Source organism: Pseudophryne corroboree, chromosome 8 (assembly GCF_028390025.1).
Source record: "Pseudophryne corroboree isolate aPseCor3 chromosome 8, aPseCor3.hap2, whole genome shotgun sequence".
Lineage (NCBI taxonomy): Eukaryota > Metazoa > Chordata > Amphibia > Anura > Myobatrachidae > Pseudophryne > Pseudophryne corroboree.
Genome location: NC_086451.1, coordinates 243317269 through 243334216, shown reverse-complemented (window position 1 = coordinate 243334216; position 16948 = coordinate 243317269). Strand labels below are relative to the sequence as shown.

Genomic DNA, 16948 nt, shown 5'->3' with positions numbered 1-16948 from the left:
AGTGGCTGGGAAAACGTAGGCGTGGCTGGCCGAACGCAGGGCGTGTTTGTGACGTCAAAACAGGAACTAAATAGTCTGAAGTGATCGCAAGGTAGGAGTAGGTCTCGAGCTACTCAGAAACGGCACAATCTTTTTTTGTAGCAGCACTGCGATCCTTTCGTTCGTACTTCTGCTAAGCTAAGATACACTCCCAGAGGGCGGCGGCTTAGCGTTTGCACTGCTGCTAAAAGCAGCTAGCGAGCGAACAACTTGGAATGAGGCCCACAGTACCCAAACTGAAAACAAAGCTATAAAAGGAGTCTGTCTCCATTTTATGCACTTAGACACATACAGTCATTATAAAAACGAGTGGGAAGACTGTGCACCATTGCCGGAGCAATGGAGGTTCACTATGAGCGGATCCAGCAGCTCACCAGCGCCATTTTAAATCTGCAGCTGACACAGACGCTGACTGACAGGGATGTGCAGCTCCTCCGGAGGGACTCCAGATTACCTCAGCGGTACCAGGGGGTCATAGCAGGGGGGAGCGATTATTAGTGTACTAAGTCCCTAATCTAGGTACTTAGTCTGCGACCCGGCTAAGCTTGGCATTAGCGTTAAGGGCGCAGTGTGCTTGTTCCATACTCTGTCTCCCTGGAAGGGCTCTTTGTGGGTTAATTGTGCATTTAACCTTTGTGTGTGTGTGTGTGTGTGTGTGTGTGTGTGTGTGTGTGTGTGTGTGTGTGTGCTCTGTCACTATACAGTATGTCAGGCAAAGAGTGTGTTTCATGTAAGGCACAGTGTTCCTCTTCTCCAGGGGGTTCACTAGTGTGTACTCAATGTAGTGTCCCTTCCCAGGCTAGTGGGGCAGAACCAGCATGGCTGGACTCCATTAGGGGAATGATTTCCACAATCTCTACTAAGTTATCTCAGACTGAGAAAGAGACGCAATACTTAAGACAATCTATGACTAAGGTTATGAACAGAGACTCAGTACCCAAACCAGTGTCTCAGTCCCCTGCCATTTGTCTGCAAAAATGCACTTTGGTCCATATCCTGCAGTCTGACTCGCATGATAAAGGGGTCAGAAATGGAGGATGGTGAGGTGGACTCAGAGATGGGGGAGAGTACTCTGTCACAGGGAACAGAAGCTCTCATAGAAGCTATCAGAGAAGTTCTAAATATACCTGATACGGTGACAGAGGAGAGTGAGGAATCTTATATTAATATAAAAAAGAAATCCTCAGCCACTTTTCCTGTGTCTTGGGAACTAAATACCCTGTTTGAAGAACCGTGGGTTAGTCCTGATAGGAAATTTCAAATCCTTAAACGGTTGTTATCATCCTGTCCTTTTCCTCCTGAGGACAGGAAAAAAATGGGAAAATCCACCAATAGTGGATGCATCAGGATCCAGGCTTTCATGAAAAATTGTATTGCCTGTCACGGGTGCAGCCTCCCTAAAAGACGCGGCTGACCGCAAAATTGGGACTACGCTCAAATCCTTGTATACAGCTGCTGGGGTGGCCCAGATACCCACTATAGCATGTGGGTGGATTACAAGAGCCATTGCCAATGGTAGGGTAACCTGATTGAAGGGTTAGACACCTTGCCTCAGGAGGAGGTTATCTTGTTCCTACAGCATATACAGGACTCTGTGAATTTTACGGTGGAAGCCATAAAAGAAATAGGCTTGCTTAATGCACGCACTACAGCTATGGCAGTGTCTGCTTGCAGGGGTCTATGGCTATGCCAGTGGACTGCAAATGCGGACTCCAGGAAAGGCATTGAAGGCCTCCCTTTCACAGGCGAGGCCATATTTGGGGATAAATTAGACAAATGGATCTCCAAAGCTACTGCAGGTAAGTCCACATACCTTCCTTCTGCAGCACCCCCAGCTAGGAAAGCCTACTCAGGTCTCAATTTACATTCCTTTCGGACTGCCAAGTTTAGGGACAAACCCAGAGGTTCATCTACAGCCAACAGAGGTGCTAGAGGTAAACCATGCAAACCAGCAACTGCCGATTCACACGAACAGGGTTCAAGATCTGCTTCCTCAAAACCTTCAGCATGACACTGGACCGTGATGCCTGGAAGACTGGCAGGTGGTAGCCCGGCTAAAATTCTTCAGTCACATCTGGACAAGTTCATGCCAGGATCCCTGGGTCATAGATCTTATTTCCCAAGGCTACAGACTGGAGTTCCAGGAGCTCACACCTCACAGATTCTTCAAATCAGGCTTACCAGTTTCACAAGAGGCAAGTATACCTTTACAGGACGCCATTCAAAAACTGGTACAGACTCAGGTCATTGTTCCAGTTCCACCTCATCTGCAAAACAAAGGGTACTATTCCAACTTGTTTTTAGTACTGAAACCAGATAGTTCGGTAAGACCGATTCTGAACCTCAAGTCGTTGAACCCGTTCTTACGAGTGTTCAAATTCAAGATGGAGTCTCTGAGAGCAGTGATCTCAGGTCTGGAGGAGGGGGAATTCCTAGTGTCTCTGGATATCAAGGATGCGTACCTTCACATTCCGATATGGCCGGCTCATCAGGCTTATCTACGGTTTGCACTGCAGGACTGTCACTACCAGTTCCAGGCCCTGCCATTTGGTCTCTCCATGGCACCGAGGGTGTTTACCAAAGTAATGGCAGAGATTATGTTTCTTTGCAAACAGGGTGTGAACATAATTCCGTACCTGGACGATCTTCTTATAAAGGCACCGTCCAAGAAGCGGTTGTTGGACAGCACTGGCCTCTCAACCAGACTACTCCTGGTTCACAGGTGGATTCTGAACCTACCAAAATCTCACCTAGAACCAACACAGAGGCTTCCTTTCCTGGGAATGATACTGGACACAGAGTCTCAGAATGTGTTCCTTCCCTTGGAAAAGGCAACGGTAATCCAGTCGATGGTTCGGACTGTCCTGAAGCCAACCCAGATCTCGGTGCATCTGTGCATTCGCCTTCTGGGAAAAATGGTGGCCTTTTACGAGGTGCTTCAGTACGAAAGGTTTCATGCGAGGCCCTTCCAGCTAGATCTGTTGAACAAATGGTCCGGATCGCATCTTTACATGCACCAGAGGATCCGTCTGTCGCCAAAAGCCAGGATCTCCCTCCTGTGGTGGCTACAGACTTCTAACCTAGTCGAGGGTTGGAGGATCAGGATTCAAAATTGGATTCTGCTAGCCACAGACGCAAGCCTCAGAAGTTGGGGTGCAGTTTCAGGTAAGATTGTCAAGTCAGGAAGTTGTCCTTCCAATAAACATCCTGGAACTCAGGGCTATATACAATGCCCTTCTTCAGAATCAGTTTATACAGGTCCAGTTGGACATTGTGACAGCAGTAACGTACATAAACTGACAGGGCGGAACGAAAAGCAGAGCCTCAATGTCAGAGGTGTCAAGAATTCTCCTCTGGGTGGAAAAACACGCCGTGGCATTGTCAGCAGTCTTCATTCCGGGAGTAGACAACTGGGAAGCCGACTTCCTCAGCAGACATGACCTGCACCTGGGGGAGTGGGGCCTTCACCCAGATGTGTTCTGGTGGTTGACACGTTGGTGGGGATATCCACAAATCGACATGATGGCCTCTCGACTCAACAAGAAGCTCAAACGGTAGACACTCTGACAACTCTGTGGGTCTACCAGCTGTTGTACACGTTTCCTCCACTTCCTTTCATCTCAAGAATTTTAAAAATAATAAAAAAGGGAAAAGGTTCAAGCAATCCTCATTGCTCCGGACTGGTCTTGAAGGGCCTGGTACGCAGATCTTCTCGAGATGCTGATCGAAGATCCGTGGCCTCTACCTCTTCGCGAGGATCTTCTGCAACAGGGCCCGTTCGTCTATCAAGACTTACCGCGGCTACGTTTAACGGCATGGAACTGAATGGCTGATTCTAGCCAAGAGAGGGATTCCTGACAAGGTCATCCAGACTATGATCCAAGCCAGGAAATGGGTAAAAGTCTAATCATTACCACTGTATTTGGAAGAAATATGTCTCTTGGTGTGAGAGCAGACAATATTCTGTGGTGGAATTTCATCTGGGACGTTTCCTGCTTTTTCTGCAGACGGAGTGAAGGTGGGCCATTTAGGTTACAGTTTGGTCCTTTCATTTATCTTTTACCACAGAACTTTTTCCATATGCTTAAGCACATAGCCCTGTGGCCACATGTTCAGATATCCTGAGATAATCGAAGACTGTAAGACAGTAGCATTACTGGGGGTGTGTGGATTGTACCAAATGACACCATCCAAGGGGGTGAAACCATGTCACCCAGCACTAAAAGAATCTAGTTATGGAGGAGGAAGCTGAATTGGCCCTTCAGCAAGAGGGATTTCCCTCTCCCCTGCCGCCGGGCTCTTCAATGCCAGGCGTGATGATGTCTTGCCGCGTGATGTTGTCATGCCCACCCAGGCGACAACTTCAGACTTAGGGGTCTATTTACTAAGCCTTGGATGGAGATAAAGTGGACGGAGATAAAGTCCCAACCAATAAGCTTCTGTCATTTTTCGAACACAGCCTGTGACATGGCAGTTAGGAGCTGATTGGCTGGTACTTTATCTCCGTCCACTTTATCTCCACCCAAGGCTTAGTAAATAGACCACTAAGTCAGCATTCAGCATGAGCCATGGGGATGATGCAGCTGTAGGAGAGCCAGGAAAGGCAACACCATCTGAAACATCTCTGCCCTATAAAAGTTAGACACCAGAAACTACCCCCCAATACCTGGTTCCATACCAGTCAGGGACCCCTCTCCCTCAGATTACACCCTATTCCTCTCTGATGTGCAGTATACATTGAACATGCAGGAACTTGTAGTTCCACAGCAGCAGCACATATTGTACACTAACACCATAGGCTGGATCATGGCACCCTCTACCCTGGGTTCCCTTTAAATCCCCCAACCACGAGCAGACCTGACCTCCTCATCTGCTAATCCAGATTAGAGACTCCTGGATCCTGTCCTCTTACTTTCCAGGTAATATACACGTTATGGTAAGAACTTACCGTTGATAACTGCATTTCTCCTAAAGCTTTTCTGGCCTCCCAGCATGCAACGGGCCCGTCCATATATTCCTGCCTCCTTGCTCAGGCAAATCAGTTGTATTCCAAAGCTCAAGGCAGGAGCATCATAGATAGCCCTAATCAGGCGATAAGAACACACATTGCACACCCTTCCGTGCAAGAAGGAAGAGGTTTAGTGAGTAAAAGGACTCTCAAATCAGGTGCATCAGAGTGGGATTCCTGTGGATTTAGGAGAAATACCGTTATCAATGGTAAGTTCTTACCATAACGTATATTTCTCCGGCAGGGTCCACAGGTTATCCACAGGATAACAATGGGATTTCCCAAAGAAATTTAGTGATGGGGACGCTCCTGATTGGATAGGAGAATCCTTCGCCCGAATTCAGCGTCATGAGAGGCAAAGGTATCCAAGGCATAATGTCTAGTGAATGTGTTAATGGAAGACCATGTGGCTGCCTTACATATCTGGTCTGCTGAAGCACCACATTCTGCTGCCCAAGATGGACCTACCTTACGAGTAGAGTGAGCAGAGACATTAGCTGGAACAGGGAGATCAGCTCGAGAATATGCTTCTGAAATAGTCATCCGAAGCCATCTTGCCAGCGTCTGCTTATCAGCAGGCCATCCTCTCTTGTGAAATCTGTAGAGAATGAAGAGAGAATATGTGTTTCTGATGGCACTGGTATGATCCATGTAGATCCTTAATGCACTGACCACGTCCAGCGATGCATCTCCCGAAGAAAGGCCCGGCACCTGGAAAGCCGGGACTACAATTTCTTCATTAAGGTGGAATTTTGACACCACCTTCGGAAGATACCCAGATCTAGTTCTGAGAACTGCTTTATCTGGATGAAAAAAAATCAGAAATGGGGAATGACATGATAATGCCCCTAATTCTGATACTCTTCTAGCCGACGCCATAGCCAGTAGAAAGATAACTTTAGCTGTCAACCAATTAAGATCCACTTTATTAAGTGGTTCAAACGGGGAAACTTGAAGGTCTTTCAGGACTAGACTTAAGTCCCAAGGCACTGTAGGAGGAACAAAAGGAGGTTGAATGTGCAGCATTCCCTGAAAAAAAGTACGCACATCCTGTAAATTGGCAATTTTCTTTTGGAACCATACAGTCAATGCTGATACTTGCACTCTCAAGGAAGCCACCTTCAAACCTTTATCCATTCCTGCCTGAAGGAATGCTAAGACCCTGGAAAAAGATTTAGGGTCCATTTTCCGTTCACTGCACCAATGAATATAGGTTTGCCATATTCGGTGATAAATGCGAGCTAAGGAAGGTTTCCTTGCTCTGACCATAGTTTGAATTACCTGTTGTGAGAATCCTCTTGACTTCAGGATAGAGGCTTCAAGAGCCACACCGTCAAAGATAGTCGATAAAGATGTCTGTGATAACAAGGACCCTACATCAGTGGATCTGGACGTTGAGGGAGCAGAAGTGGAACATCCAGTGATATCCTCTGCAGATCTGTGTACCAATGTCTTCTGGGCCAAGCCGGAGCTATTAGTATCACGGCACCCTTTCCTTGCTTTATCTTTCTCACCACCCTGGGTAATAGGGTGATTGGAGGAAACACATAAGCCAGATGAAAATCCCATCTCACCGACAGGGCATCCACAAAGATCGCTCTGGGATCCTTTGTTCTTCACCAATATGCGAGCACTTTGTTGTTCAGACGGGACGCCATGAGATCCATCTCTGGCCACCCCACTTGTCTACTAGAGTCTGGAAGACCTCCGGGTGTAGAGACCATTCGCTTGCCTGAATGGCGTGTCGACTGAGAAAGTCCCCTTCCCAGTTTAGGACTCCGCAATGAACACTGCGGACAGGGCTGGATGATGAAGTTCTGCCTACTTTAGTATGTGACTTACCTCCTTCATCGCTTTTCGGCTGCGAGTTCCTCCTTGATGGTTGAGGTACGCTACTGTCGTCGCATTGTCCAAGCGGATCTGGACTGGTTTTCCCTTTGCCTGAATCAGTGCCCTGTATATGGCCCAAAGCTCCAATATGTTTATTGGCAGGCAACTTTCTTCCTTGGTCCATTGCCCCTGAAAACACAACCTTCCTGACACTGCTCCCCAGCCCTGGAGACTGGCGTCTGTCGTCAGAATTTCCCAATCTGATATCCAAAAGGGTCTCCCCTTGTCCAGATAGGATGTCTGTAGCCACCAGGCTATTGACCTTACTTCTATCGTAAGAAACATAGGGGGTAATTCCAAGTTGATCGCAGTTGGGCAAAACCATGCTGCACTGTAGGGGAGGCAGATATAACATGTGTAGAGAGTAAGATTTGGGTGGGTTATTTTGTTTCTGTGCAGGGTAAATACTGGCTGCTTTATTTTTACACTGCAATTTAGATTGCAGATTGAACACACCACACCCGAATCTAACTCTCTCTGAACATGTTATATCTGCCCCCCCTGCAGTGCACATGGTTTGCCCAACTGCTAACAAAATTCCTGCTGCGATCAACTTGGAATTACCCCCATAGTCTGTGTTTTTATCGTCTGATGCAACCCACTCCATTTGGCAAGAATCAGACGCTGGAGAGGCCTCGAGTGGAACTGTGCATACTCCACCATGTTGAATGTTGACACCATCAAACCCGTGAATGCTGAGTGAATGGATACCTTTTGACTGTGTAACAAGTCCTGAATCATTGACTGGACCTTGGATATCTTGTTCAGAGGTAAAATTACTCTCTGAAGCCTTGAATCCAGTACAGCCCCAAGTGAGTCATCCATTGTGACGGAACCAGAGATGATTTTGCCCAATTTATAAGCCACCCATGTTTCTGCAGACACGTTATGGTCTGTTGCAGATGACATAAGAGCAATTCCTGCATCTGTTCCAGGATTAAAAGATTGTCGAGGTATGGAAATATTCTTATCCACTACTGGTGGAGATAAGTTGTCTTTACCACCATAATCTTGGTAAATGCTCTGGGAGCTGTGGCTAACCCAAAAGGTAGGGCCTGGAACTGAAAATGCTGTTGGAAGATAGCGAACCTGAGATAGCACTGATGGGACAGTGCTATAGGAATATGTAGGTAAGCATCCTGTATGTCCAGGGATACCATATAATCCCCTGGCTCCATGGCCAAAATGATGGATCGTAACGTCTCCATGTGAAACCAAGGTACTCAAATGTATTTGTTCAGTACTTTGAGATTGAGAATGGGCCGAAATGACCCATTTGGCTTCTGAGCTAAAAACAGGATGGAGTAAAATCCCTGTCCTCGTGCAGGAGGAACTGGAATGACTACTCCTGACAAACAATTTCTGAACTGCTTCTAACAAAGCCCTGGCCTTCGTCTCTACCCGAGACGGGCTGGTACAAAAAAACCTTTGAGGAAGGCGCTTCTTGAAGGCAAAAGCATAACCTAGAGATACCGCTTCCTGCGCCCAGGCATCTGTTGTAGACTGCTGCCAGATCTGTGCAAACTGAAGAAGTCAGCCCCCCACCCTGGGTTCCCCCAGGTGGAGAACCGCACCATCAGGCTGATGGCTTATTATATATTTTCCCAACCTGTCCACTGGTAGCCCAATGCTTTTTAGTCTTTCCAGACTTTTTGTATTGGGGCTGCTTGCCATCACTTTTTCCTTTATCTTTTCCTTGAGACCGAACTTTAGGTTTGAAATTGTATGTGGAAGGAAACTTGATCTTCTTGGAGTCTGCTTCTGACTCCAGAATATCTGTAAATTCTTTACCAAAAAGAATATCTCCAGTAAAGGGCAAAGATTCCGAAACCTTCTCAGATTCTGAATCAGCTTTCCATGTACGTAGCCAAACTGCTCTGCGAGCAGCTATTGTTGAAGCTGATGCCCGGGAGGCAATAGTACCCATATCCAATGCTGCTTCTTTCCAGGAACATTGCCGCCTGTTTTAAATGAGCTATATGGGATTTTTGCTCTCTAGAAGCTATAGAAAAATCCCCCTCCAATGCATCAGCTCAGGCAGCCACTGCCTTTGCCATCCAAGCTGAAGCCATGGCTGGCCTTATGACTGCCCCAGACAAGGAAAAAAATTGTTTTTAGAAAACCATCCACTCTCCTATCCGTGACATCATTTAATGATGTTGAAGGCAAATGTAACGTATTTTTTCGCACTAATCGAAATACATGCGTATCTACTTTAGTAGCCACATCCCTATTCAAACAATCCCCAGCTGGAAGAGAATAATTGGAATTCCATTTCTTAGGAATTCTAAGCTTCTTATTGGGCATAGCCAAAGCCTCTTCCATAATTTCTGTAAGATGATCTGACCCTGGAAACTCAGTCTTAACTGTTTTGGGATGTTTAAACACAGGTGCCTTGGTTTTTAACACAGGCTCTGCTGAATCCTCTAAGGATAGAATGGCTTTCATTGCTTTAATTAACTCAGCTATATCCACTGAGCTGAGACCTTCATCATCCTCTTCGTATGCTGAAACAGAATTTATTGAGCTTTTATCTTCCGATGAATCCTCATCTGAATCATGTGTAGCATGTGACGGTGAAGATTTACTTACCACCGGCTTATCAACTTGTTTCTTTTGAGAAGCTGCTGCAAGAAGTGATACACCATAGGTGGGGAGCTGCATGTAAGGGTTAATAGTGTAACCTATCCCTGGTACAGGAGTTGGATGAATTATCCGTTCAGCTATACTGGATAAAGTCTGTGCAAGCATAGCCCAAGGTGAATCCATCTGCAACTGAATCTGTCTTGTATTTTTCATTAACCCCAGGTGAAAGCTAAAACAATTTGCACACAAACCATCCTGAACCAGATCCGGAGAGGATAACATAGCTTTGCAGGACAAACATGATATGAGTGTTGGTGTTGCTGTGCGTGTACCTTCCTCATCTTTGCCGTTCTTAGACATGATAAATAATCAACACTTCCACTGTGTACTGCACAATTTGTGACTGTAATCACTTTAAACTTCTTAAAGTGACATACAATCCGACCCTACCCATGCACCAGCATTGAGGATCGGAATAAACAAACTGACAGAAATATATGTTATACATTAGTATAATAAGCAATATGAGCACATCATCAACTACATTTTAAGTATGTAGGAGAACATATTACTGCATTATATTTAAACAGATCTAACGTATTCAGACACAATGCGAAAGAAACAACAGTAAATGTATACAGACTCATGCAATAGGCACTTAACTACAGTAACTATTCATACTCAAAGGGTAGATAGAGACTTAGTGCTGTATAACCCGTACTCAGAGTGGCATACAGGGAGACTCGCCTCGCTTCCAGGACCGATCAATAAGTTAGCGAACGCTGAGTGGTTACAGACGCTACTAGTGTACACTGCCGCTCCATGAACCTATAGTGAACACAGACGCTCAGTGAACATGGATGCACCAGTCACACAGCCGCCTATGCTGCGACTGGGTACCCTTCATTTACAGCGTCTGAGATGGAAGCAGGAAACAGTTCATGGCAGGAGACTCGGAGGAAACTGGTCATGAATCGGGGGGAGGGGTGACCAGGAGAGCGTCTGACTCCCAACCGCTGACATCAACCCTAGGGATCGCGGCCTCATACTATTCCTGGTGCCTCTGATGTCTAAGGCCTAGCGCTGGTGCACCCGAGGTGGCAGCCGCGTCAGCGACTGTTTGGTGGTCTCCTCTCAAAACAGTGCGGCTGTGTCCGTATTCCCCTTCTAAGCGAAACCGATGCCTTACCTTCTCCCCGTGCTCCGGCCACAGCCTGGTAACGTCTGCTGGATCTGCTAGTATATCCGACACAGACACCCGCCGAAACAGCACTGTACTCGTGGGTAAGCGTTGTCGCGACCCGGCTGAGAGTTGTTGTAGCGACTCTTTCTTAGGTACGTATAAGACGCTGCTTAAAAAGATCTCTCAGAAAAATAGTAAGACTATAAAAATAAAATAAGAAAGCTTAGAGCTAATAAAAAGCAGCAGCCCTCTGACCATGGTCCGGCTTCTGCCACACCAAACAAAAAACTGATTTGACTGAGCAAGGAGGCGGGTATATATAGACGGGCCCGTTGCATGCTGGGTGGCCGGAAAAGCTTTGACCGATTGGTGCAAATCCGCTGTCACTTCATCATATCCCATTGTTATCCTGTGGATAACCTGTGGACCCTGCCGGAGAAAAATCACAATATGCTCCCCACCACCAACACCACTATATACAGCTAGCTCAGGTTACAGCTTGCTCAAATTACCCCTCACTCTGTGTCATCCAAGCAGGTATGCCAGGCATGCCCGCCATCAAGGGGGGATGGTGGGGGCTCTAGTCCCAGGCCCTGGCTGAGAGGGGACCCAGGTGGTGGCAATGAGGTTCGCGGGGACAGGCCAGCTGCCTGCGCAGTGCGCACCGGCAGCCACGGAGGCACACAGAGCAGCAGTGTGTATTCTATCTATTGAGCCGGCCGTCATGGACCGGCAGCCAATCAGGAGCTGGCTGACGGCCGGCTCAATAGAAAGAATACACACTGCTGCTCTGTGTGCCTCCATGGCTGCTTGCCCTGCCGGTGCGCAATGCGCAGGCAGCTGGCCTGTACCCACGATCCGCCACACGGGTCACCTCTGGTAAGCTTTGGGGGAGCTACGGGTCAGGGGGGGGGCCCTTCCAAGTTTGTCAGTCCCGGGCCCCATCATTTCTGATGGCAGTTCTGGTGCCAGTGCCTGAGGGATCTTCCTGCTCACCACCTGAGGGTCATGACCCCGGAATACCCACACCTGGAGGGAAATGCTAGGTATGCTGACAGAGTGATGAAAATGGGGGTGTGGTGCAAAGCCATGGCCCCCTTTTGCACACGCGCCTCTGCCGCACATTGGGGGTAATTCAGACCTGATCGCAGCAGCAAATTTTTTAGCAGTTGGGCAAAACCATGTTCACTGCAGGTGTGGCAGATATAACATGTGCAGAGAGAGTTGGAATTGAGTGGGTTATTTTTTTCTGTGCAGAGTAAATAATGGCTGCTTTATTTTTACATTGCAATTCAGATTCCAGTTTGAACACACCCCACCCAAATCTAACTCTCTCTGCACATGTTATAACTGCACCCCCCCCCCCCCCCCCCCCGCTGCAGTGCACATGGTTTAGCCCAACTGCTAACAAATTTGCTGCTACGATCAGGTCTGAATTAACCCTATAGTGTAACGGGGGTCACACCATTAGTTGCTGCACTGGGTAACACCTAGGGGTAAATTTACTAAGATGGGAGTTCTATTTCAGATGGGATGTTGCCCATAGCAACCAATCAGATCCTACTTCTCATTTATCTAGCACCTTCTAGAAGATAATACCTGGAATCTGATTGGTTGCTATGGGCAACATCCCATCTGAAATAGAACTCCCATCTTAGTAAATTTACCCCCTAGTGTGCTGCCTCAGAATAATAATAATAATAATAATAGTAATAATCTGAATTTCTTACCTGCTTCCCAGGCAGCTGCACCCATAGATGTTTCCCTACGCTGCACCCTTTCTGTTCCAGAAACTCATTGAAGTCACTTGTTCTAATGGAACAACACGACCAGAACTTCATTCTGCAAAGATGTCAAAGTAAATTGTCTGTATTATTAAGCACCACAAGAGCCTCCTACAGAGTAAAAGTGTACAAAAGAAAACATATATAACAGGTGAGTGACTATATAAATGCAAATGAACACACTGGGAAAGCACATCCAAACCCAAAATATTTACAATATAACCTACAGAGTGACAGGGGCATAAAGTGTTAATACTAATGAAAGTCTATTGTGCGCGCGTAATTGGTAAATATGTGGACCTCTGTTGTGTATGGTCACAAGTGAAAGGAATCAGGACAGGGTGCAAGACATAAATTATCATATAATGATTATATATAGCAAGTGTGCGACCAAAAAAAAAAAAAAAGAATCCACACTACTAATCATGTCTTATACTATAATGTTTAAAGTTAAAACATTTTGAGCCTTCCAGCTGCACTGTGGTGGAGAAGTGACTTTAGGTGCCCTTTGCGCATTGTAAACAAAATGCATCAAACACACAAAAATGCAACATGTAACAGTCACCCAGGATTATTTAATGAATGAAGTTTAATGCGCACTGTAAATCAGATCCTAGCTTAGGGCCTAATTCAGTAAGGATTGCTTATTCGATTCTTACTGCAGTTTCCCGATGGTTGGGAACTGCGCATGTGTAGAATGGGTCCTGCAATCGCATCACAAGAATGCAAACGCCTCTGCCTGATTGATAGGCAGAGGTGTTTGGGGGGAGGAACAGGGGTGGAGGCAGCAGGCATTGGGGAAAATGGGGGCATGTAGTCCCCGTTATCTGTGAGTGGTGAGGCCAAGGACTACGTCACGTGCGCCGTTTTCTTGGCCTCACAAGCTGCACTGCATATGCAAGACTGATTAAGCTGTCATGATGTTCATCACAGATGCACCTCCTCCTGCATTTACATTGCAAATGATTGCATTTGCAAAGCTGGCAATGGCAATCCATACTGATTTAGGCCCTAAGTGCATTACAAAGTATTAGTACACAGTCTGTGTTCTCAGCAAGGCAGTCAATGCATGCAGAAAACTGTCAGTATTGGAAAATTGGTTAAAAATTGCAGCATTGTTTTTCCAAAATAAGAGAGATATATGAAACTAAGATGAAGGCATGGCCGTAAGTAATGTAAGAGACGGGATGCAGTTAATTTGCCGGCAGTCAGGATCCCGACGGTCTGTATACAGACGCCAGAATCCCAACTGCTGACAATACCACAGCCAGGATCCCGGCTCACAGGGGCTATTCCCATTCCTGGGTGTCCACGACACCTATCTTAAGGAAATTAAGCAATTTATAGCATTCTGCACTGTCTTTTTTAATATCATTTAATACTTAAAAACAATATTATGCAACACATGTTTGTGACAAGGAATGTATGTTCGTGACCAGAACTTGCCTACTTTGCTAAGTCACCCTAGCCTTGCTGATTTGTGTTATGTGCCCAAGCCAGGACCAGATGGTGTTCGATAAGGAGGAACGGGCCTCAAGGCCTGCCATGATTGGTCCAAGCCTGGGTGGAGGAATTTTTGTAACATGCAATATTAAGGGCTTTCTCTGCCATGTTCTGGGCAGACTAAGCGCTCTTGTAATTTTACTTGTAAATGCATGCTGACTGTCACTTTATTGTAATCTTGCTCTGCCATTATCAATATAAACTCTGAATTTGATAACAGCTGTTCACGTTGTTTTTTATCCACAACACCTATAGAGTGGGAATAGAACCTATGGTGAGCGCAACGAGCCCATAAGGGAACTCTTAGCGCTCACCCCACTCCCAGCATACTGACGGCAGGGATGCTGTTGTCGGTATATTGACAGCAGTCATCCCGACCGTCAGTAAATCATACTGAACCCTAACAGACAACTACTGTATGACAGCCATAGGCCCCTACGTAAACCAATTAATTGGCCTAATCTCCAAACAAGCCAATCTGGTTTGGCCTCCAGTGTGTTGCCATTATGATAACTGATCCTGCTTTTGCCACTAGGTCCAAGAGACAGGAGTGACCTGTACTATACATGTAGTTGTAAAATAAGTTATTGCCTATAGGAATCGATGATCCCTCTAGCTATATTAGGCCACTGCACATAATATTATACTTATACAATATACAAATGAAAAGGTTAAGCTTTTTGAGGTATATATTACAAAAGTGAATATTTGTTACCCCTCATGAAAGACTGGCATCCCCGGGTGATACATACAAGCGCCTGCTTCACTTTCTGGCCCTTGATAACTCTGTAGCAGAAAAAGGAGATTTTTGGTAAGACTAACCATTGTTAAATCTCTTTCTGCGAGGTACACTGGATTCCACAGGGAATAACAGTGGGGTGTAGAATTGGATCTTGATCCGAGGCACCAACAGGCTAAAGCTTTGACTGTTCCCAAGATGCACTGCACCGCCTGCTCTATATCCCCACCTCCAGGCACTGGAGCTCAGTTTTGTTAACCAGTCCAATGCAGTAGCAGGTAAAACACGACAGTAGTTAGTAGCCACTTATAACCACATTCTCACGATAGGAGAAGGTACCAGCGGCTAATGCCATACAAACCCAAAGAAGCTAAGTGCATCAAGGTGGGAGCCCTGTGGAATCCAGTGTACCTCACAGAAAGAGATTTAACAATGGTAATTCTTACCATGAATCTCCTTTTCTGCAGCGGGGTACACTGGTATTCCACAGGGAATAACATCGGGATGTCCTAAAGCAGTTCCTTAAGGGAGGGGACACACTGTAGTGGGCACAAGAACCCGGCATCCAAAGGAAGCATCCTGGGAGGCGGAAGTATCAAAGGCATAAAACCTGATGAACAAGTTCACTGAGGCCCACGTAGCCGCCTTGCACAAGAGTTCTAGGGACATGCCACGGCGGGACGCCCAAGAAGGTCCAACAGACCGAGTAGAATGGGCCTTGATAGTAGCAGGAGCTGGAAGTCCAGCCTGTACATAAGCTTGTGCAATCACCATTCTAATCCATCTGGCCAAGGTCTGCTTATTTGCAGGCCAGCCACGTTTCTGAAAACCAAAAAGGACAAAGAAAGTATCAGATCTCCTAAGAGAGGCGGTTCTCTTCACATATATACGGAGAGCCCGTACCACATCCAAAGACCGTTCTTTGGAGGACAAACTAGGAGAGATAAAGGCCGGAGCCACAATCTCTTGGTTGAGGTGGAAAGGCGACACCACCTTGGGCAGATAACCAGGACGAGTTCTAAGAACCGCACGGTCACAGTGAAAATCAGAAAGGGTGACCGACAGGATAAGGCACCCAAGTCTGAAACCCTTCTAGCAGAGGCAATAGCAAGCAAAACTAAAACCTTAAGTGTAAGCCATTAAGGTCCACAGACTCAAGAGGTTCAAAAAGAGACTCTTGTAGGACATCCAGAACAACTGACAAATCCCAAGCAGCCACAGGAGGAACATAGGGAGGTTGAATCCGTAAAACACCCTGAGTGAAAGTATGAACGTCAGGCAAAGTCACAATTTTTCTCTGAAACCATACCGACAAGGCTGAAATATGAACCTTGAGGGAGGCCAGACGAAGGCCGAAGTCCAGGCCCTGTTGTAGGAAAACCAAAAGTTTGGCAGTACTGAACTTGTATGCATCATAATTCTTAGCCCCACACCAGGTGAAGTAACAATTCCAGACCCTATAATAAATCCGAGCCGAAGCCGGTTTACGGGCTTCCAACATAGTTTGAATGACCGCCTCAGAAAATCCTTTGGCCCTCAGAACTGAAGCATCAAGAGCCACGCCATCATAGCCAGTCGGGCCAGATCCTGGTAGACACAAGGGCCCTGAACGAGGAGGTCTGGGCGTTGCGGAAGTAGAAGAGGATGCTCTATCGAGAGACCCTGCAGATTTGAGAACCAATGCCGTCTGGGCCACACTGGAGCGATTAGAAGTAGTAATCCTCCTTCTTGCTTGAACTTCCTTATTACCCTGCGCAGGAGTGATACGGGAGGGAACATGTATGACAGCCGAAAGTTCCATGGAATTGCCAGTGCATCCACGAAAGCTGCTTGAGGATCCCTTGTCCTTGCTCCGAAGACCGAAACCTTGTGATTGTGTCGAGACGCCATCAGGTCTACATCTGGTAGGCCCCACTTGTCCACTAGGAGTTAAAAAAGACTTCCGGATGAAGGCTCCACTCTCCGGCGTGTACGTCCTGACGACTGAGGAAGTCCGCTTCACAGTTGAGGACCCCCGGAATGAACACTACCGATATGGCTGGCAGATGGCGTTACGCCCATAGAAGATTTTTTGACACTTCCATCTTTGCCATGCGGCTTCGAGTGCCGCCTTGTTGATTTATGTACGTCACTGTGGTGGCGTTGTCTGACTGTACTTGAACAGGCCTGTTCTGTACCAGAGGCAGGGCCAGTTTCAGGCATTGAACACTGCCCGC

General features: G+C 46.7%; 1 protein-coding gene across 2 annotated transcripts in view; it reads right to left on the bottom strand.

The window, feature by feature from the left end:
* The window catches only part of ITGB1BP2 (integrin subunit beta 1 binding protein 2), a 37805-nt gene that overhangs the window by 8138 nt on the left and 12719 nt on the right, over positions 1-16948 (bottom strand). For both annotated transcript variants that reach the window (XM_063937149.1, XM_063937150.1), the window contains exons 8-9: positions 14709-14779; positions 12437-12548 (exon numbers count right to left, since the gene is read on the bottom strand). In XM_063937149.1, the coding sequence (XP_063793219.1) occupies positions 12437-12548; positions 14709-14779 (183 nt within the window). The remainder of the gene's footprint in view (positions 1-12436; positions 12549-14708; positions 14780-16948) is intronic.